The following is a 22410-nucleotide window of genomic DNA, read 5'->3' as shown; positions in this document are numbered from 1 at the left end:
ACCTTTATGACAAAAAAGTAAAACACAATTACGCAGTTCCAAACCTTAGATTCTTTAAATATCTTGCAAATGTGAATGATACAAAGTAGAGCATCGCACCCTCGAATCTTGTAGTGTGGCCAGTCTTCCGCCCGATTTCCTGGCTCTGTGATCGTATAGTGTGACCTTCCGTGAGTAAGCGCAGTAAAATGCTGTGTGCACTGACTACGATAGCCGTAATGCTGCAAGCGGTGTGGCTTTATCGTAGTCGTACTGAAACATTTTATTATTATTATTAAATTGTTTTTATTGGTTTTTCATACTGAAACATTTTGACAGAGCGCCGTTTACAACCAGTATGGATCAACCAATTAACCAATTGATCCATATATAAGGCGCTCCGGATTATAAGGCGCACTGTCGTTTTTTGAGAAAATTACCGGCTTTTAAGTGCGCCTTATAGTGCGGAAAATACGGTAATATATACAGCTCCGGGAGTCCGCAAACGCCCACAATCACTTCCCCTCCATGCTGCTGTTCACGCTGGACTGCAGGGAGTGAACGCTGATTGGCTGTTATGTTACGTCCCTCAGGGAGTGAACGCTGATTGGAATTGTGGGAGATGTCGTCTTCAATACTCAAGCGCCAAAAAGTCACTGTCTGCGTTTTCTCGGTCAAGAAGGTACAAAATCTGAAATTGATGTTACTATTTAATATATAAATAGTATATTAATAGTATACGACTTAATATATGACTCACTTTTGATACTGATTAATTTTGCCACCGGTGAAGTATTCTTTTAAAGATACGTAGTGAAATATAGTGTTGTTTGTAAAGAAAGGAGTTAAATGTTTGTTTACAATTTTTATTGGAAATGCAAGACTTCAGTTCTCTTCAACAGTACAAAATGTTTTACTTTTTGTGCAAAGAGGTATCAGGTAATATGAAACACAGTACACAATAGTTATATAACATACACATTTAATATATACTTCAATCGTACTTCAAGTGTGACGATCCAGGCAAACGTACTTATGTCCTTTACTCAGTAACTGATTTCCTTCAAGTCAAAATAAAAATACAGCAGAAAATTTCCACCCTAATTCTAACAACATTCTGCTTTACATAGTTACTGTTATCTTAATTAAGTACCTAGTATACAACATAATTAAGTATCAAAAGTAAAAGTATGCATCCTTTATGTTAATCTCTTAGCTATAATACATTAACCTAGGGTTGAACTAAGAGTTTTGCTAGTCAAAGCCTGGATGTTATCCTGTTGTCGTCAATTTCAAACTGAAAAGTTAAAATATTGAACATGTAAAAAAAGCTTTTAGTAAACTAATTTTCAGCACTCTTAGTTACTTACTCTTAGCCTTAAAATTTGTCAAGTCAATAGTTGTACTTTAGTCATCACTTAAATACAAATACTCAAGTTATTTCGAATCACTTTGATGAACACTTAAAAAATTATCAGACACAGGGTACCGTAATAACACCGTACCCTATATAATATAAGGATATCGCTATCTGATATTAATATGATATATTGATATGAATATCGCTATATGATATTAAGGATAATATTGTTTGTTTTGTGCCACTGACTGCTTTAAAATATAATTAAATAATATCCATCAACAAATCATTAAGAAATAATTTAATGCATCAGTGTGCAGCAGTAACTTAAGTTATTTTAATGGTTTGAAGATATGAATCAGCTCTTACACTTAAAACGGTAAGATGATCCTCTGAGAATTACTCTGTGCCTGTGACCTGTAACAAATGAACCAAGTTAGCCTATCTAACCATCAACCCTAACCAAACCAACTAAACAACATAACCTAATGAACCAAGCTAACCTAGCTACGAGTGAACCTAGCTAATCGAGCTTACCTAATGAACAAAGCCGACCTAGCTACCTAATGATCCAAGTTAACCAAGATAGTAGTTAACCTAGCTAATCAACTAGGACGACTTATGTAAACTTAGCTAACCTATCAATACTCAGACATTCAAGGGAATGGGGCAGCTAAAAAAAAAAGGTCCACCAATTGTTTCATTACCAAAAATCTAGTGCTGCATTGGGTCATTGTTCTGGAGGAGCCAAACCTCGACATGACTGTTACATTCTAAACCTGACATCTTGGAGAGTTTGTATTTGTCCCATATGTGTATGGTTGTGGTCTTGGTTCCAATTCTGGTGGTGGTTGTCGGCTTGTCCAGGCCTAGAAAGCTTAATGAAGGCGTATGGGTCGACAGGAGTGGCAGCAGGCCTTGCTATAGTACCAGTGGCTGCACAGGTTGACCTTGAGAGCTAGGGTACAGTTGGTGGTGGGTCGGTCCTGGCAGCTCTCATCTGGGGACCGAGAGGACAGTTCAGCTCATAGGCTTAGGTCGTACTGGGATATTCTGCCTCTGCAGATATTACATTCATTATAAGGGCAGGAAGAAATGTTGAATATTGAATGTTAGCAATGAAACTATTTTAAAGGACAGCACAGTATGTAATGTTCCTGGTGTGGTCACGAAACACAAAAACGTATGAAAGGGGACTTGTACTTTGACCCCCGTTGTACTGTGATTGTACACATACAGGTGTTCTCCAGGGGATCATAGTACAATGGAGGTCAGTGATCTCAGGTTGTCTTACCTGGGGGTTCTGTGGGGCAGGGTTGGAGGGCGCAGGTCTGTTTGGCCACAGGTTTGGTCATGGGGTCGCAGCCCCTCACCAGCTCCCTTCCCTGGTAACACTTCACGTCCCGCATCCGGACGCCCACCCCGCACGTCTTGGTGCACTGTCCCAGAAATGACAAATCAAAATTTGAACAAAGAAAAAACACATCCAATTCAAACTCTATTTAGGTACAAAGGACACAATGCATCCAATGAAAACACGGTGCAGTGTCCAGGAACCAAACTGAAGTATGACTGCACTACTATAAAATCCTAAGGCTTTTCTCAGTGCTGCAGTAAAGGGGCACTAATGCAAAAGAATGCAGTTGCAAAATTAAAGCAATCACGTTAAGAAGCAGTGGGGGATTAAGGTGGTCAGTGGCCCCTAGGCTACTATTTGTGTGGGCCCCCTTACTGATCACACAGAAAAAATAAAATTAAGTGCCATGTATAAAAGCATTGAGACACCCTTTAGAAAAACAGCGCTGCAACAGAAACAAGTATGAATTTGCAATAGCTGCTGCGACCAAGTATTTCTGTGAACCAACCGACCGACCGACCGACCGACAGAGCGAGCTAAAATGGCATTCACAGTACACCTGCAATCTGGTAACAGCTTTTAGCTTTCTAACCCAAGAGGTAGGCCTACAACATCAGCAGCAGTACAGCAGTACGCTTGTTTCATTGAGACAAAATCACAACATCCTTACAGAGACAAAAATGTAAGTGTCTCAAATAAAACAAAGCCATGAAAAAATCATTCGCTTTTTTCGCTCAACCGTCACATTTTTTTTCAAAAATGTTGTCGCTATGCTATCTTGTAGCCGTGACTGATTATTTTAAAATAAAATTGACTTTATGACCATGGCCACATGACATGGTCAACACATCTACCCAATCAGCTTCCAATTTTGTTAATGATTCTTGCTAAGGGACAATAGGGGTCACGTAACACACTAGGCAAGCCTGTGTGTTAATCCGCGTCTGGGTATGTGCCATTGAAAAAGTATTCACTCCTTATTACAATAAATCACTTAGCTTTGCGTGTGTGCATATGTTCACTATAATATGGCTATTACTGACCGGCTGTTGATAGCGTTCCAATTAAGTATGGGGAAGAAGACAGAAGTTGAGGTACTTCATCCAAATTGGGTAATAGACCCAGAAAGGTCCGGAAACTCTGGGGAACATTGAGCTTATGAGTTGGTCTTACCTCCGACCAAGGAGTAGTGAACCATTTGAAGCATGGCCTCTCAAAACAGGTGTCCTCCTCCTCCGGCATCTCACTGTCGCTGCACGCCTCGTCTTCAAAAATCTGGAACTTTCCGCTTGTGATGCCGGCGCAAAGCACCACGCGTCTCTTCACCCCACGACCACATGTGGTGTTACACTGAGAGATGAAGAGAGAGAGAGAGAGAGAGAGAGAGAGAGAGAGAGTGAGAGAGAGAGAGAGAGAAATTGTACACTATCCATCATCGGTAACACTTTATTTGAAGGTGTCAACCTATGAGTGAAATTACACTGTCGTAACTATGACATGCCACTGTCATGACCTTATCATAAACGTTATGAACATGTCATAAACGTTTATGACTTCGTCATTAAGTCATTCGGTTGTTGTTAAGACAAGTTGACATTTTTGGGTTGTCTTGATTATGACAAGTTGACATTTATCAAAGTGACATTACCAGAAGTTGTCTTGGTCATGACAAGGTGACATTACATTTGTTTGGGATGTCTTTATAATGACAAATTTACATTAACCAGGATGGAATTATCAGAGGATGTCTCTGTCATGACAACTTCACGCAAACAGAAAATGCACCTCTTTTTGCATTCATAAATTGACATAATTATTATTATAATTAGATGTGCAAGGTTGCAGACCAATTTGTTGGTAACATGGTAATACATTGATGGTAATAAATAATTAATAAATGGTAATAAGTTGGTCAATTCGACAAATTCAAAATGTCTATGGACTAAGTATTGTGGGCCAAATATTGTGTGACGTACAAGGCGTCATATTAAACTAAGGGAAATATAGAGATTTTGATCTACCTCTTTCTTTCCTGAACCTTGTATGTAAGGTAACTTTCAAGTTGACTAGGTGGACTAGGGCCATCTTTCATTTGTGCCAGGTTGTGTCAGCGATAGCCTTGGTGTATGAATCCAGGGTGAAATGACATGTCTCTGGTTTATTGAAACGTATTGAAACACCAAATACTGATTGGTTGAACGATTTGGCTGAACGGTTTGGGGAAATAATCTAATTGCGATTATTTCAACCAAAATTGCGATTGCTATTTAGTTTGCAATTTTTCTTTTTAAAGTTCCTTATGTTATGTATTTTTCACCAAACAATAGTATGACCAACATAACAATTGAAGCAGTCAACGTGTAAACTGCTCTCTTTCCTTTAGGCCAGGCCTATGTGTTGAGATGAATTGATGCATGAATTGATATTCTAACATCTTTATTTAACTATTAAATTGTAAAAGAAAAATAAATAATAATAATAATAAATATGAATCTTACTGATCTCCAGTCAGTAGCAGTAACAAATCACACAAAAACAAAAACTCCAATGTTAATACTATAACTGTGCTGTCGCTTTAAAGGTCCCATGGCATGCTACTTTATGGATGCGATTGTTGACCACGATTGTCTCCCGCCGTAGCCTCACTACCCGCTGCCGAGGGACCACCGCCTCGGCGGCGGGCAGCGCAGAGGCGGGTGGTGCCTCGCGGCGGTGGTGCCTTGCAGCAGCGGGCAGCGGGGCTCCAGCGGGAGACAATCGCGGGCAACAATCTCTTTCTCCTCCATGTCGTGGTTCATGTACTTCAGAGAGTCAAAGCCAAAGTTCCTTTCCCCCAATTCCTTCTCAACCATGGCCGAGATAACCCCCACTACAGTCTCGTTCTGGAAATACCAGAGATGCAGAGAACACAACGTGTTATGCACCATAACACAAACAGCAGAACGGTTATCCAAATAACAAAGAAGTGTACAGCACTTGCGTTACAATGTGTGTATTCACACACACACACACGTGGCGCTCGCACGGTCATAGCTCATTGGGCAAAGCAGAGAAAGGGGAGGTAACATTTCCCTGTATGATGTCATACGGAGAAAAATTACAAATCAGCGTGTCTGAGCTTTGTTTTTTCAAAGGCAGAGCAGGATAGCTAGTGCTCGTTTTACACCTAACGCAATTTACAGCTACAGCAGGCTAGAGGAACTCATATTAAGGTCAGAAAACCTCATAAAGTGACATTTTCATGCCATGGGACCTTTTTGAGAAGTCCGTGTTTTGGGACATCTATGCAGCGTGAAGCTCAGACTGCGATAACCTAACTGAGGTGAGGGATTTTGTTGGTTTTGTTGTCATATTTGAGCAAGTCATTTGTTTTGTAGACAATGAAAATGTAATGTGGAACTTAAGGTGTTAGAATTAAGGCTCTGAACATGCAGCAGCGCTGTCATTTCAACCTACACTTTGTAAAGGCAAATTTGAAGAGTTTTATTGTATACATGGGCATCCGAGTGCTACGGGGTTTCCATGTGTGTTTGTTTGCTAGGAGGGGAATGCTGTCCCGTGTACGGTGTACTATGGCGCATTTTCACCGGCGGGTGCGGGTCGGTTTGGTGCGGCTTGGTGGAGTAGTGAGGGTGCGGTATAGACCAGCTCGGTTACGGCTCGCGTTTCCAGCCTCGACAGTACCCTTATCAGTGTTTCCCCTAGGATGGAGTTGCAGCAGCAGAGGTAAAATGTTTTTTTTTCCGCTAGGAATTTTTTTTGTGTGCTTGCAAAGCGCACCCTGCCGGGAGGTTTCTATTTATCTGCCGGCACCATACGGGGGTACATACAGAACATTTGTGCATAGTAATGAGCAGGGGGAATATGGAGAGATTGAACATAATACAAGTATAATCTTTAAAACCATTATTTACATTTATTTAACAAAAAATATATTATATCAACAACCACCCTATACATTAAAATCACAAAACACAAATACTATAACAATCGACTGAAGCTACTGAAATTGATGCTAAAAAAAAATGTATATTGACATTTTTTGCTAAAAAGTAATTCCTTAAAAATAAGAAGAGATATATTTTTCAAAACTAAAGGTTGCAGTAAGACCATAAAGAGCCCATGACTATATGCAAAACGTTTTGTGGCTCTAGAGTCAATGATTAGCCTGGTCCTACCAGACTCTCGCACTTCATTTCATTTGCACAGAGAGACTCTGGACCCACTCAATTGACTGACGTTAACTCACTTGAAGGCGGGTGTCTGTTGAAGTTTAAAACTATTGGATCTGCCCAGTGCCACTCTGAATCTGCCATAACCAATCGCTAATGTTTGGCCGGGAATCACGTTGCGCGCAGGCTGTAAACCAGGGGTCTGCAACCCTAGGCACGCGTGCCACCACTGGCACGGGGCAGCATAATCATTGGCACACTTGGAAAAAAAAAAATAATTTTTTTTTTTATTATTATTATTATTATTATTATTATTATTATTATTAAAAAAGTTCACAGCACAATGCAGCAGCATAATCATTGCTACCTTTTTTTTTTGCACTTTATTCTGTTTTGGGCATTTCCTCCCAGTGCAAATATGTTTAAATTAGTTACAGAAAGCAGTGTTCTGAAATGGGATCAATTAATAGTTTTTAAACCTATGTTGTGAGTAATGGAGAAGAAAATATTTAAAATATTGTTGCAAGTGGCCTGTATGCATTGCCTTCACATGGTTTTGCAAAGCTGTACATGTCTTAAAGATATTGATGTGGATGGTTCCAACATTCTCATTTTGTACATTTCTCACAGTGCAAATATGTTTTTTGATTGAGTTTCTGAATGTTTCTGATATGTAGTTATAATTTGTAAGCCCATGTTGCAAATATAACAACCCAAAAAACATTTAAAATGTTGATGCATGATTGTGGACTATATGGAAATAGTACAATTCCAGGTCTTCTGGAAATGTTTTTGGTCGCTGTGTCATAATTCAGCTTAATTTTTAATATATTGTTGCTTAAGGCACACTCATTAACGAGAAAATGTCAAACTGGCACTGCATGTTGAAAAGGTTGCTGACCCCTGCTGTAAACAAACCAAACACAGTGCGTAAAGATGTCTGTGAACGAGAGCTAATTTTAATGTCATTGTTCTCAGCCACTCTCCCTCTGTTTGCTGATAGGACGCACAAAATTTGGACGGAGAAAACCCACTAACATACCTGCAGACCCAGACATAGTACTGAAGGGAAATTTAAATTGAGCGGAAGTACTAGTCAATAATGGCAACGCTATTGAAAATGTTCCTAAATAAAAAATCCTCAAAAATGAGAAGAGATATATTTTTCAAAACTAAAGGTTGTAGCAGGACCATAAAGAGGCCATGCTTCTATGGAACGAGTTTTGGGGCTCTAGAGTCAATAATGGCGACGCTATTGAAATTGTTGCTAAAAAAAAATCTTCAAAAATAAGAAGAGATATATTTTTCAAAACTAAAGGTTGTAGTAGGGCAATAAAGAGGCCATACCTCTATGGAACAAGTTTTTGGGCTCTAGAGTCAATAATGGCGACGCTATTGAAATTTTACCATTGTGGTCGTTTTCAGGTTTGCACTTTGCAGACGGTCCCTAAGCTCGCGGATGAAAGCCGACAGCTCATAGAAGCCAATGCAATTCACCGTTCGGTAAAGACGCTTGTTTGGATGAAAACAATGTTGTAGCTGCTTCTCTAGGTTACTACATTTAGCTAGAGTTGTCAATTGTGTCGCAACAATGTTTCATTTTTGATCTCTTGAACCGCAAACTCCGAATCTGCCAATTTTTTTCCAACTTTAAGGAAGTTCCTCTCCGTTGATATGCTTTACTCACAGGTGTGTGAATTGACCTGGATATGAAGCGTCCCTAGCGCAAAATAATATTTGTTTCTAAAGAGAAGATCCTCTCCTCTCCGTTTAAATGCTTTACTTAGGTGTGTGAATTGACCTTGATATGAAGCGTCCGTAGCGCAAAATAATATTATTAGTATATAATTAGTTTTTTAAAGAGATAAGACGGAGCTCTCCTCTCCTCTCCTCTCCGTTCCGTTTATATGCTTTACTCACAAGTGTGTGAATTGACCTGGATATGAAGCGCATATCCAGCGTCCGTAGCGCACGGAATGTTATATCATTTTGCGTAGCGCCGCTGCTAGGTGTTTGTAGGGGAAACACTGCTTATGGTAGGGCGGGGTTTAAGCCGCAAGGCAATAGCCGCGGCAGGTAAGTAGGAATCGGGACCTCAGAGCAGCCCGACACAGTGTAGTCTGCTTATAAATCCAAGGAAAAAGAAGAATGCGCACAATGAACAAAGCGCAACAATGTAGGACGTCCAAGAAGGACGAAAAACTATTGTTCATAACGTTTTTGACAAGTTCATGACAGTGTCATGTCATAGTTATGACAGTATCATTTCACTCTTATATAGACACCTTCAAATAAAGTGTTACCCAATCATCTATGGAGCAACACAAAGTATCCAAACTGCTGTTCCTGATAAAAATGGACTCATCTGAGAGTTTTATCAAAAGAGGTGATTAACTCCAACTCAAATAAATAATTCTGATGAAAATATGAATAATGAAACACTCTAATCATAAGTATAGCAGCTAATAGATCAAGTAACTGTGATATTTTATTCCCTTTATTTCATTTATTGATTCCCTAAGACAGAAATTCAGTTTTAAGCTACTCTAGCAACTAGAAAAGCCAGAAACTAGGAGAGGGCCCAGAGAGCCTCCGTACCAGAGAGTGTGCAGTGAGGAGTGCAGAAAAGGCCTCCAGTATTTTGCAGGAAAGGCCTCAGATGCACAAAAGGTAGACAGTTGGGGCATTTAATCCCACTGGTCTAGATTAGCATCAGATTGATACAACCCTATGTATGAGAAGTCATCGTCCTCACCCTGTCCCAGTCCTGGTTGAGCCAGTGAGGTCTGCAGTCCCTCTCCCCACAAGGGTGCACTGCCAGGGGCTTGTCTTCCTGGGAGCACTGGGCCTCGGGCACCACGCGACCCTGCGGAGTCTTGCAGTACACGTGGCGGGTCATCCTGCCTTGACCACACGACCCTGAACACTGGAGGGCAAAGATACTTAACACTAGTACACCAAACATGGTAACAGGAGGCTTTTAAACCAAACATGGTAACATGCGGCTGTTACACCAAACATGGTAACATGCATCTGATGCACCAAACATGTTAACATGCGGCTGTTACACCCAACATGGTAACATGGCTGTTACACCCAACATGGTAACATGGCTGTTACAGCAGACATCTGGTAACATGGCTGCTACACCATGGCTGCTACACCAGACCTCTGGTTACGTGGCAGTTACACCGGACATCTGGTTACAACCGTTTCAGTGACACCAAAAATCGAGTACATGTGTATCTGTTTTGCCAAACACCAACAAACATGGTTTTAGATAATTCAGGTTAAATTACATTTTAACTTAATAGTCAGCAGCAGACACTAATGAAATGCTCGACTTCCAGGCTTCCTCAAGGATTTTCTCAAAAGGACTTACGGGTCCCCATTCAGACATGGTCCACTGACGCTCACAGGGTGGTCCTGTGCAGTTCTTGGTGTGGGGGGGTTTGGTTGTGGGGTCACATGGTCCGTCCTCGTAAGAACAACGGACCTCTCGGTTGACTTGGGCCCGGTGGCCACACTTGGCGGGGCACTGGACCAAAACCAAAGAAAAACACCAGTCACCACTTGGCTGATTGTACAGTACCTTGTAAGGTCTACTGCTAGTGGTAGGGTTAGGTTTAATGCTTTAATCGGAGAAGGAATAGTGGTAGGGATAGGTTAATGTTAGGGCTATTATAATGCTATGTTTATAATGGTGTGATTTAGTTATATTTCATGTAGGCTACGCCGTCTAGGCTTCGACTTATGGGCCGTGCGTGTGCTCGCGCGTACTGAAATCTTCAACTATGCACCAATCAACGTGGGCACCGGCCACATTTCCCACGGTACCGTGTATATAATGCGGCACATACCGCCGCTCATCCTCCCTTTTCTTTCAGCATTGTACTGATCAACAGCATGACTTCTAAGCTTCAAGAACCCTGTGGCAGCGGCGTGGGCGAGGCGACAGACCAACGGCCCTTTTCAGGGCCACTTGAGAGCACTTCCTTAAGAGCTGGGCCCTTTTCCGCGCCTCATTGTGCGTCCTGTCCCGCTTCCCTGGCGCCGGGTGACGGGCACCTGGCGTGTTTTAGATGCCTCGGCCGCGGTTGCTTAGGTTACCCCCGTCTGCTGCGCCGCATGCTGCACGCTGCCTGAAGAGGGGCTCCTCTCCAGGCACCTCTTCTTCTCACCATCGGTGGACCTCTCCAAGGCCATCGTCATTTTAAAGGCCGGAGTTCCGGGCATCGAAGATGACGACGACCACATCAAGGTGGACAACGTCACCTCCTTGGACGAAGTCGCCTCCTTGGACGACGTCTTTGCGTACTCTGCGTCCGGATTCTCCCACTCGAGGGCTTCCACCACCACGGTCGTCCCCAGGGAGAAGCCACGCCGGATGGCCGATCTATTCGGCACGATCATAGGTGAGGTGGCGGCCATCAAGGGCCCGCCTCTCGCCCCCATGTCGGATGACATGCAGGGCGAGTGCTTTCGCACCCTGTCTTCCTCCCGGCGGGCTACCCAGTGCCCCCTGTTCCCACCTGTTCAGCATTTCTTCACCGCTGTGGGTGGAGACCCTTCTACCCTGAAGGCCACGGTGAAGGCCTTCACTGACTTCACGAACATGGAGTGGTGGGCTGATATTCAGGCGAGGGGGATCCCTTCCCTGGCAGCGCTTCTCTGTCCGGGTGCCGGATGGTGTCCTAACGAGAAGCCGCTGCCCCCCGACTGCCCTCCAGAAGCAGATTATCGGCCTGACAGACAGAGTGTTCGTCTGTGCCTCACAATCTGCGGCGGCGGTCAACAACCTTGCTCTGCTCTCCTCTGACCTGGTCTCCTTGACGGCTGGCAGGGAGGCTTACGGCCCGGAAGATGGCTGGCAGTTTCCCGCTGGGGTCTGCGCGCTGTGGTCACAGCTAGCAGATAACGCGGCGATCCTAGCGCAGTGGCTAGACAACTCGTTGCTTGTTCATCGGGCACGAGTGCAGCTGCTAGACAGCTCGCTGCCTGTTCAGCGGACACGAGCGCGGCGTCTAGACAGCTCGATGTGTGTACAGCGACTGACTCTGTAACGTCTACCAAGCTTGCTGAGTCCCCTCGCTTTCATGGGATGCCCCCCTTGGTTCACACACAGTGTGGAGACAGTAGGGGCAGAGGAATACGGGTTATTCCTGGACAGGGTTCCTCAGCTGTCAGCTCGCCCTCTCTCCGAATGCTATGCATGTTGGCAAGAGCGGTGGTTTCTACCATCGTGGTTGGACACGTTGAGATGTTGAGATGGGGCCATCCCATACAGTTCAAGGGCCGTCCTCCACCCTTTATGGGTTTGGCGGAGACCGGGCTACGGGACCCAGCGGCAAGCATGGCTCTGGCAGCAGAGGTGGCCCGTCTCTAGGAGAACGGGGCCATCACTACCGTTCCCCCCCCACGAGTCACACCTAGGGTTTTGCTCCTGCTACTTCCTGGTTTCCAAGAAGTCAGGGGAGAAGAGACCTATTCTGGATCTTCGCGTGTTCAACAGTGTAATGGACCTATTGTGTGTTCACCTGTATTGCACCCCGGAAGCTTTTGTTTACGTTTCGCCCGGTACCTTTTTAGAAGCGCACAGCAGCAATCACAGTCACAATATCAGAGCGCTGCTCCGATGTGTGAGAGAGGGCGACTGGTTCACATCCCTGGATCTCAAGGATGCTTACTTCCACGTCCCTGTTCGGCAGGCGCAGAGGAAGTTTTTCCCCTTTGCCTTTATGAGGGTGGAATACGAGTACCAGTGCTTGCCATTTGGCTACTCCCTGGCCCTGCGCACCTTCTCAAAGTGTGTGAAGACGGCGTTGGGACCGCTCGGGCGTCTGGAAGGGTTCTCTTGTACCTCGACGACCTACTTTTTCTGAGCATCTCAGAGGAAGCTGCGAGAAGGGACACCATGATGGTGATAAACCATCTCTCTTTCCTGGGTTTTGCCATCAACTGGGAAAAGAGCTCCCCGCTCCCCTGCCGGCAGATCTACTTTGGGCTTTGCCTAGACTCAGCCACCATGACAGCGATGCTCTCGCCTCCTCGACGAGACGCCATCCTGTTGGCACTCTCTCGCTTTCGAGTTCGCAGAAACGTGACCGCACTGTCCACCATGCGCCTGTTAGGGCTGATGGCAGGTGCCCATCCCGTGGTTCCCCTGGGTCTGCTCTTTATGCGCAAACTCCATCGGTGGTTTACTCGCCAACAGTTGGACCCCATGTGACACAAGCTCAGGGTGCTCCTCGTACCCTGTTTGGTGTCACCAGACCTGGAATATTGGGAAACCCCCCCCGCCCTTCTCAGGGGTGTTCCACTGGGCAGAGTGACGACCTGTCCAGGGGCTCACTCGGCCGCTCTGTGTTGGAGTCCGGGGCCCCTTCTACGGCTTAACAATATAGGCATGTTCTTTTAGCGGCATCGTTAATACCCTTTCGCTGGTTGGCGAGTTGGACTGACAGTATTTCAGTATTTCTCTCCCGCCGTTTTTCAAATGAAAAACGGACTAGAGGGGTTCCTATTGGCTCGCCAGTTGACGAGTTGGATTCGTCTGCCAGTATACCACTCCCGCCGTTTTTTTAAATAAGAAACGGACGAGAGAAGTTCCTTATTGGAGAGTTGGACCCCATAGCTCCGCCCCCGGTGGTTAGCGGACCTAATGGAAACCGTATTACTCTGGTTTTTCTTTTCCTTCTCATGGATTCAATAAAGCACAGATCGAGCCGGTTTTTACACACTCACTTTTTTCTCTTGATCATCGCCTTGCTTGCAAAACACAACTAAGCTGTTGTGTTTTGCACATCAGGCGAAGCCTAGACGGCTTGGCCTACGTGAAATAGAACGATAGTTATGATATTATAACTCTAGTTCTATGATTGTAGGCGTAGCCGTTTCCCACCTGCTGTACCCACCAAATGCTGAAAGAATAGCGTGGAGGATGAGAGGCGGAATGCGCCGCATTATATACACGGTGCCGTGGGAAATGTGGGCGATGCCCACGTTGACTGGTGCATAGTTGAAAATTTCGTTTGTCTGAAGCGAAATTGCAGATAACAATGTTGAAAACAACTTTCAATTTATATCTCTGTGAAACCTATGCACATTTTCAGGACACCAAATGTACAGCATAGGGTGATTTATCAACCAACTAATCAACCCAATCTGTCGATAATAGATAGCAAAATAAAGAATCACCCTCTTTTTTTTTTAACTGTAACTGGTGAACAAAACTCCAGTGTTGTATTAAACTATTGGAGTGTAACAAACTTTTCAAAAGTAAACAACAAGATTTCAGTTGTTTGCAACATCTAAGTGGATGATACATTGCCTGTCGCTCTCTGTAACCATGTATCTAGGTCGGGTTGCAGACCCCAGGTTGGGGGTCTGCAACTTACATGCTGCAATTTACATGCAGCATGTAAGCCCCAGTTTACATGCTGCTGGGGCTAGGGATAAAACTAGGGCTTGTAGTTGGTGGTCAGATTAGGTTAGTGATGTGGCTAGGGAAAGTGGTAGTGCTAGAACAAGGGGTAGAGGAATGTTATTAAAATTAGTATAGTATTAGTAATAGGGTTCGGGTTAAGGTTAGGGTTAGTATTAGGATTAAGGTTAGTATTAGTAATATGGTTAGGTTTAGTATTAGTAATAGGGTTAAGGTTAGAGTTAGGGTTAGTATTACTAATAGGGTTCGGGTTAGGGTTAGTATTAGTAATTGGGTTCGGGTTAAGGTTAGGGTTAGTATTAGTAATAAGGTTTTGGTTAGGTTAAGGTTAGGGTTAGTATTAGCAATAGGGTTAGGGTTAGTATTAATAATAGGGTTCGGGTTAGGGCTAAGGTTAGGATTAGTATTAATAATAGGGTTAGTATTAGTATAAGGTTTGGGTTAGGGTTAAGGTTAGGGCTATGGTTGGTCCTGGGGAGACCGCCGTACCTCTGCCCATTCTGCCACCTCCCACTGTGCCCCACAGGCAGGGCTCTTGCAAGGCCGTCTCTCAGGGGGTCTCTCCAGCTCGGCGAGGGTGCAGAGGTCGCTGTACACAGAGCTGTCCAGCCCAGGGGACAGCATCCTCCAGCATCGAACCAGCCGGAACTGGAAGCCCTCGCCACACGTTCGCGAACACTCACTCCAGGTGCTGGCCTCCCACCTGGACACACAGGAAGTACCACTCAGTACAGGGAGACAGGCAGACAGACCGAAAGACACCTAGATAGACTAACAGGGAGACAGGGAGACAAGCAGAACTAAAGGCCGGGGGGTAGAAAGACAGACAGAGAAAGCAACAGATAAACAGACCAACAGGCAGGCAGGCAGGTAGACATTCAAGGAGACAGGCAGGCTGGAAGACAGACCGGGGTTGACACTCCCTGGCGATACAGAAGTCGTGGACGGGTTGGGGTCGGGTCACTGCGTCGCAGTAAATGTCATCCACCTCTGTACCGTCGTACCGCACACACATGGCTAATGACCTGCTAACACCTACACACACACACACACACACACACACACACACACACACACACATTTAAATAGATTGCATTTATACAGCGCTAACCAGTGGCCACTCAAAGCACTTTTACAATTTTGCCTAACATTTACCCATTCCCACACCAACAATGGTGTCAACCACGCAGGGCGACAGCCAGCTAGACAGAAGCAGTTAGGGTAAGGTGTCTTGGTCAGGAACACCTCGACACTCTAGGAGGAACCTGGGATCGAACTAGCAATCTTCCGGTAATTAGACAACCCACTATACCTCCTGAGCCACATGCGCCCCAGTTGTGTGTGTGTGTGTGTGTGTGTGTGTGTGTGTGTGTGTGTGTGTGTGTGTGTGTGTGTGTGTGTGTGTGTGTGTGTGTGTATGTGTGTGTGTGTGTGTGTGTGTGTGCACCTATAGAACAGGTCATAGTGCAGGGTTCCTGGGAGGAGAGCTTCCAACGGTACATATCAGCCGGACTCAGCTTCAGGTTCTTCTGGTTACCCCTGCACGCACACAAACACACACACACACACACACACACACACACACACACACACACACACACATTAAAGTTAATCATTCCATATGACTATCTTGTTTTGAAATGACTAAAGGAAGTACAGAGACTATTTTGAAGGCCCGTAGCAAACCGTTTGTTAGATGAAGAAACCCATTGGAAAGGTTCACTTCTTCACCTTGCATCTGAATTAATTTAAAGGGGTTGTGAACCCCCAATAAAAACTAAAGTAATGTCTTACATGAACCTCAACATAGGAATCTGTGGTATTTTGTCATTTTTATAAAACATTGTGTAAAATCCTTGTCTTTGTATACGTTCTTCTCTGCGTCGAATTCAAGTTGCATTATTTTCGTGACATCAAATGCTATTACCAATTCACCTCGAAGTCTATCAACCTTCCTGCTGAACGACCTGCCCACCTGTCCATCTGGATGATCAAGGTACTGTTTGAAAGTTTAAGTGAAAGTCTATTGAATTGAAGAGATGTAATAAAGACCATTTTCACAGAGGTATCAGGGTGGGGCAAACACAGGACTCGCTTCTTTTGGGTATCAGGGCAGGGGTAGTAGACCTCTCTGTGAAAAGGGTGTATAAGCTCACACAAGTACTGTCTGTCTGCCTGTGTATCAGACGTGTATGTGTGAAAGGACCTGGTCCTGTTGTTTCGGTGGATCCTCTGTCCTCCCAGAGTTCTGTTGGGGGTGTGGCCTTCGCTGTCGTTTCGCTTGCGGCCAATGGAGAATTCCTGGGTCTCGTTGAAACTTTCCCGCTGCTCCAGCTCCACTAGCCCCGCCTCCTCCCCCTCCCCCAGCAGCTGATTGGTGGAGATGTTGATAAGCAGCTCATCTGCATCAATCCTGTCCCCCAACAGGACCCTCCAGATAAGGTTCTGGGAGTCTGGTACCACGAGAGCAGACAAGCTGCTGTTCACCTCTAGAGAAGACGAGGAGAGGGGGAGAGGAGGAGAGGAGGGAGGCGGAGAGTAGGAGAGGAGGAAGGTGGAGAGGAGGAGAGGGAGAGAGGAGGAGAGGAGGAGAGGAGGAGAGGGGAGGAGGAGGAGAGGAGGGAAGAGGAGTAGAGAAGGGAGGAGACAAGGAGGGAAAGCCATGGATGACAATTAGAGTACTATGCGCATTAAACCAAATTTACAAGTACCAGCAAATGATTTGTGTCGCCTCTTTTGTGTTTGTTACTAGAAGGGACATGTGGGAGGTTGGGAAGCTAATAGCTAATGGCTAACATTAACCAGAGCTTATGCAACATTTCCCCATGATGCATCACGGTACCTCCACATCGATGACTCTGAGTTGCCACAAATCAACACAATTTCATCTATCCTCTCACCAACTCACTCTCTTTCTCTCTCTCTCTCTCTGTCTCTTGAGTGCATAAGTGCTTAGTGTGTGCTTTCTGTGTGTGTGTTTGCTGGAAACTTGAATTTTTTAAGAGCTGTAAACAGAAATACTGCAATGAAATATGTAGAAAATATTCTAGTTTGAGGTGTTTCAAGATGGCTGTGGTGTTGGGCGGCAGCATCACTGCTGCTGTAGGAGACGGCCTGGCTCCATGGACAGGGTTCACATGACATCATCACATGACTTTAACAGAGCCCGCTGTCTCTCTACATGGCCACGTCCTGTGAGTGTTTCTAAGTAGTGTTTGTGTAGTAGCACCCGGTACTCTGTGGTTACTGTTCAGCGCCTCCTACCTGCACACGGCGCCGCGGCGGATTCGTCTGGCTCACAGGCCACGCCCCCCGTTGTCTCTTCATACACCTCATTAGTCTCCTCCCCATTAGGGCCCTTGGCTCGCCCAGGGGCCCTAGGGCCGGTCTGAGGGGCGGGGAGACCAGGAAAGGTACGGTAAGCTACTTTAAGGTATGGTATGGTAAGGTAGTGTAAGGCATGGTATGGTGAGGTGGGGTTAGGTACAGTAAGGTGGTGTAAGGTATGGTGAAGTTGGGTTAGGTACAGTAAGGTGGTGTAAGGCATGGTAGGGTGAGTTATGGTTTGGTATGGTGAGGTGGGGTGGTGTAGTATTATAGTGTGTATTAAGTACTGTAGCAGTGAAGTCTGTATTTAGTACTGTGGTATTATAGTGTGCATTTATGACTGTAGTAGTATAAAGTGTATTTAGTATTGTAGTATCATAGTGTGTATTTATTACTGTAGCAGTAGTGTGTATTAAGTAACATGAAGCCTGTGTAATTAGTATTATTGTAAAATCTAGTTGTATAGCGTGCATTTAGTATTGTAGTTGTATCGTGTGTATTTAGTAATGTAGTAGTGTAGTGTGTATTTAGTACTGTAGTAGTGTAGTGTGTATTTAGTACTGTAGTAGTGTAGTGTGTATTTAGTGCTGTAGTGTGAATTTAGTACTGTAGTTGTTAAGTGTGTATTTAGTACTGTAGAAGTGTAGGGTGTATTTAGAACTGTAGTTGTATAGTGTGTATTTAGCACCGTAGTAGTGTGGTGTGTATTTTGTACTGAAGTTGTATAGCCTGAATTTAGTACTGTATTAGTGTAGTGTGTATTTAGTACCGTAGTAGTATAGTGTGATTATTTAGTACTGTTGTTGTATAGTGTGTATTTAGTACTGTAGTTGTATAATGTGTATTCAATACCGTAGTTGTATAGTGTGTATTTAGTACTGTAGTAGTATAGTGTGTATTTAGTACTGTAGTTGTATAGCCTGAATTTAGTACTATAGTGGTGTAGTGTGTATTTTGTACCGTAGTAGTATAGTGGGATTATTTAGTACTGTAGTTGTATAGTGTGTATTTAGTACTGTAGTTGTATAGTGTGTATTCAGTACCGTAGTTGTATAGTGTGGATTTAGTACTGTAGTTGTATTGTGTGTATTTAGTACTGTAGTTGTATAGTGTGGATTTAGTACCATGGTAGTGTAGCATGAATAAAGCACTGTAGTAGTATGTTTACCTGGCTCAGTGAAGACCCCTGGTGGAAGAGGCTGCCATTGGGCCCCTGGAGGCCCCCCAGCTCCACAGAGAGCCCCCCCGCTGAGGATTCTGTGCCGGTGTAGAGAGGGGGCGGAGCTACAGGGGAGATGGCGTGGCGCAGGATGGTGTATTCATAGGTGATGTATGGGACACGACCATTCTGGTTCCACAACTGTAGCAGGACACAAGGTTGTTTAATCTGAGAGGTTAAAATGTTCTAATTTGAGAAGTTCCAATGTTCGTATCTGAGAGGTTTCAATTTTCTAATCTAAGAGGTTTCAATGTTTTAATCCGAGGTGTTTCAATGTTCTAATCTGAGAGGTGTCAACGTTCTAAACGATAGATGTCAATGTTCTAATGTGAGAGGTATCAATATTCTAATCTGAGAGGTTTTAAGGTTAGAATCTAGGAGGTTGTAATCTGCAAAGTTTCAATGTTTTATTAATATTGGGCACCAGTATGTTGATGGGCTGGTCGACGGGGCCCTTGGCAACAATGTACTCGATCCCGGTCTCGAAGACATCAGTGGGCCGGCGGTACTTGAAGATGGTGCCGGCAGCGTGGAAGTTCTGGGGGCTGTCGACGCGGTATCCACCGTTGAAGAAGAAGTTGCCTGCCTGGTCGGTCACCGCTGTGGAAGAGGGCAGAGGTTATCCTGATCTCCCTTGCTTTACTTATCTAGTCATTTATCAGACACTTTTATCTTTAACTTTTTTTGATTTATTGGCTGTAGGCAGAGTGTGTAAATTGGAGATTGAACCGAGAGCTTTTTAGTTGTGAGACATACACCTTAGCCACTACCCAGTGACTATTTGAGGGTCTGTTGGGGCCCTAGGCAAAAATTCCTAGGGGGCCCCTCTAACCAACGTTCATCACCATTATGTTATAAATAATCTGACCAACCAGTATTCAGGCCAGTGTTCATCCATTCATAAAGCATTTATTTTGCAAATGCTGTTTTACATGCCATGGCTATTGCAAATGCTGCTATGTACTCACATCAAAAAACATTGAATATTGCACTCCACTGAAAAAGAGTCAGTGTTCACATTCATTTGTGAGCACTATATTCATACAAATATAGAACAATAAATCAAAAAAAAAATAGATAGATAGAGACTTTATTGTCATTGCACATGTCACAAGTACAGAGCAACGAAATTACCAGTGACATCCCGTCCAAGAAACATAAAAAGACAGTGTGGGGAGACAGGGAGGAGAGACTGTCGGGACGCATGCGCTCCCTTATTATTAGATAAAAAAGGAAAACAAGGTAATTCCCAAACTAGGCTCCTCTAAAGGGGGCACAGTGTAGGGATTAGGAAAAAAACACCTCAGCACATAAGCAACATATTAAAAACATCACAAACACATGTGGGAGGGGGGAAGGGTGTCGGGGAGGGGAGGTGTCACAGCTCAGACACCGGGGGGAGGACGCAGACAGCGGGCGTGTTGCATCACTCGCGGCATACTGTACTGTAACGAGGGACGGAGAGGGGGAGGGAGTCCAAAAGGTGTTGAGTCCAGGGGGTGTGTGGGTTATGTGTCTTTGTGTGTGTGTGTGTGTGTGTGTGTGTGTGTGTGTGTGTGTGTGTGTGTGTGTGTGTGAGCCCAAGGACTCCAGATAAAAACATGGTATAAAATACACACCTAACAGAGGTGTGAAGTGACTTGGTATTAATTATCTTAAATTAGTTACAGCAATTGAGTGCTTTTTAGTAGTTTTCTTAGGTAATTAAAACCCACATTACAATTCCAGTGCTCATCAAAACCCTTAAAGGTGCTACATACGATTTTTCTGAACATTAATATAACAGCAAACAACCTACAAATGCTGTTTACTGGCCTTTGCTAGGGCAAATGATTGCCCTAGCTCAGGGGTGCCCACACGGCCTGCGAGCTACTTTCAAATTGACCAGGTCAAAATGATATACCTTCATAAAATAATGCCAAACATATATTTATATATTTATATATACTGAGTACATACTCGAATGAATTGCACTGAATGGAGTCAGCCAGGTTCAAACAAGTGGTAAAAGCAATAGGGATGAAGATTAAAAAGATTAATAAATATATACTTTTTTTTTTTTCTTGGGGGCCCCCTGGCGGCCCCGAGCAGTTACCTGCCTTGACTTTTCACAAGCTGCGCCTCTGCCACTACCCTATCATGCACACAACAAACTATCTATCTATAAAGCATGTCACGTGCACGTATATCTATCAAACCATATGTGAGTGTCTGTGTGTGTGTGTGGGTGTGTGTGTGTGTGTGTGTGTGTGTGTGTGTGTGTGTGTGTGTGTCTGTGTCTGTGCATGCGTGCATGTGTGCGTGTGTGTACCTAAAACATCAGCAGACTTCTTCCTCTCGATGATCTGGATATCCCATGATCCTTCAGGGATCTGCGTAATGAATGAGTAACCTTGATGACACAGAAAAAGTTGGTTAGCTGGTGGTTGATCTCTATTTGGTCTACAGGTGGTCTGTAGTTGGTTCATGGTTGGTCTGTGGTTGGTTCATGGTTGGTCTGTGGTTGGTTTATGGTTGGTCTGTGGTTGGTCTTTGATTGGTCTACTGTTGGTCTGTGGTTGGTTTATGAATGGTCTGTGGTTGGTCTACGGTTGGTCTACGATTTGTCTTTCGTTGGTCTTTGATTGGTCTTGGGATGGTCTGTGGTTGGTCTAGGGATGGTCTTTGGTTGGTCTGTAGTGGGTCTAGGGATGGTCTTTAGTTGCTCTAGGCATGGTCTGTGGTTGGTATAGAGTTGGTCTACGGTTTGTCTGTGGTTGGTCTTTGGTTGGTCTATGGTTAGTCTGTGGCTGGTCTAGGGATGGTCTGTGGTTGGTTTACAGTTTGTAAATGGTTGGTCAATGGTTGTTGGACTGCAGACTTCAAACATTAACATTTATTTCTACGTACCCAGGGTTGTGGTACCGCGGCGGAAATTTCCAGTGATTCTGGAGCAGCTGCTGCCGTCCCCCTGACATACACCACACTTATCCAGGACGTTCGGTGAGAACAGCACGCCATCGCACCCAATTGGCTGAGCCGCCGGCCCGAGCAGGAAGCAGTATAGATCAGACGTGTTAACACAAAGATTTTGTACACATATGAAGTGTGCAAATAAATTAGGCGTTTTATTCTGCATTTTAGGACGTTTACTCAACAATGTTTTCATCCATGATCTTATCCTTGAAAAAAACGACTACTTCACAGTACAGTAAACCTTATTTTTCTAACTTTACCAGTTGACTGTACTGTGTGTACAATCTAACACACGGAACTAACCTCACACTTCCCGTCCACGCAGACGCCGCGGTAGCTGCTGTACTTGCAGGAGGTTCCGTCGCGTGCTGCCACCATCAGCTGCCTCTGGCTGTCAACCGTGGTGCAATGCAGGTCACACGGGTTACTCGAGATGTGGACATAGTCATCTGCAAAGAAACCCATCTGTTAGCAAAGGACCAAGGTATCACTACCACCGCCGTCCTCTGTTGACAAGACACTAGCACTACAAACCTACTCATAGTTGGCAAGGGTATAGGCCTTCAGCTGTAGGGCTGTACCACTATTGTCCTCTGT

At 44.5% G+C, this 22410-nt stretch overlaps 1 protein-coding gene across 1 annotated transcript in view; it reads right to left on the bottom strand.

Moving 5' to 3' along the window:
- Nucleotides 1-1007: 1007 nt before the first annotated feature.
- LOC307082540 (ADAMTS-like protein 2) overlaps nt 1008-22410 on the bottom strand; it is a 27590-nt gene continuing 6187 nt past the window's right edge. The window contains exons 6-20 of the mRNA XM_079746159.1: nt 22117-22262; nt 21748-21871; nt 21170-21250; nt 19283-19458; nt 18808-18999; nt 17577-17700; nt 16519-16801; nt 15760-15851; nt 15221-15347; nt 14802-15015; nt 10251-10406; nt 9624-9794; nt 3870-4046; nt 2634-2778; nt 1008-2339 (exon numbers count right to left, since the gene is read on the bottom strand). Coding sequence (XP_079602285.1) covers nt 2218-2339; nt 2634-2778; nt 3870-4046; nt 9624-9794; nt 10251-10406; nt 14802-15015; nt 15221-15347; nt 15760-15851; nt 16519-16801; nt 17577-17700; nt 18808-18999; nt 19283-19458; nt 21170-21250; nt 21748-21871; nt 22117-22262 — 2330 coding nt within the window. The 3' untranslated portion in view covers nt 1008-2217. The remainder of the gene's footprint in view (nt 2340-2633; nt 2779-3869; nt 4047-9623; nt 9795-10250; nt 10407-14801; nt 15016-15220; nt 15348-15759; nt 15852-16518; nt 16802-17576; nt 17701-18807; nt 19000-19282; nt 19459-21169; nt 21251-21747; nt 21872-22116; nt 22263-22410) is intronic.

This window comes from Pollachius pollachius (assembly GCF_949987615.1).
Source record: "Pollachius pollachius genome assembly, chromosome: 1".
NCBI lineage: Eukaryota > Metazoa > Chordata > Actinopteri > Gadiformes > Gadidae > Pollachius > Pollachius pollachius.
Note: the sequence above shows the minus strand (reverse complement) of the source record. Positions and strands in the feature narration are given on the sequence as shown.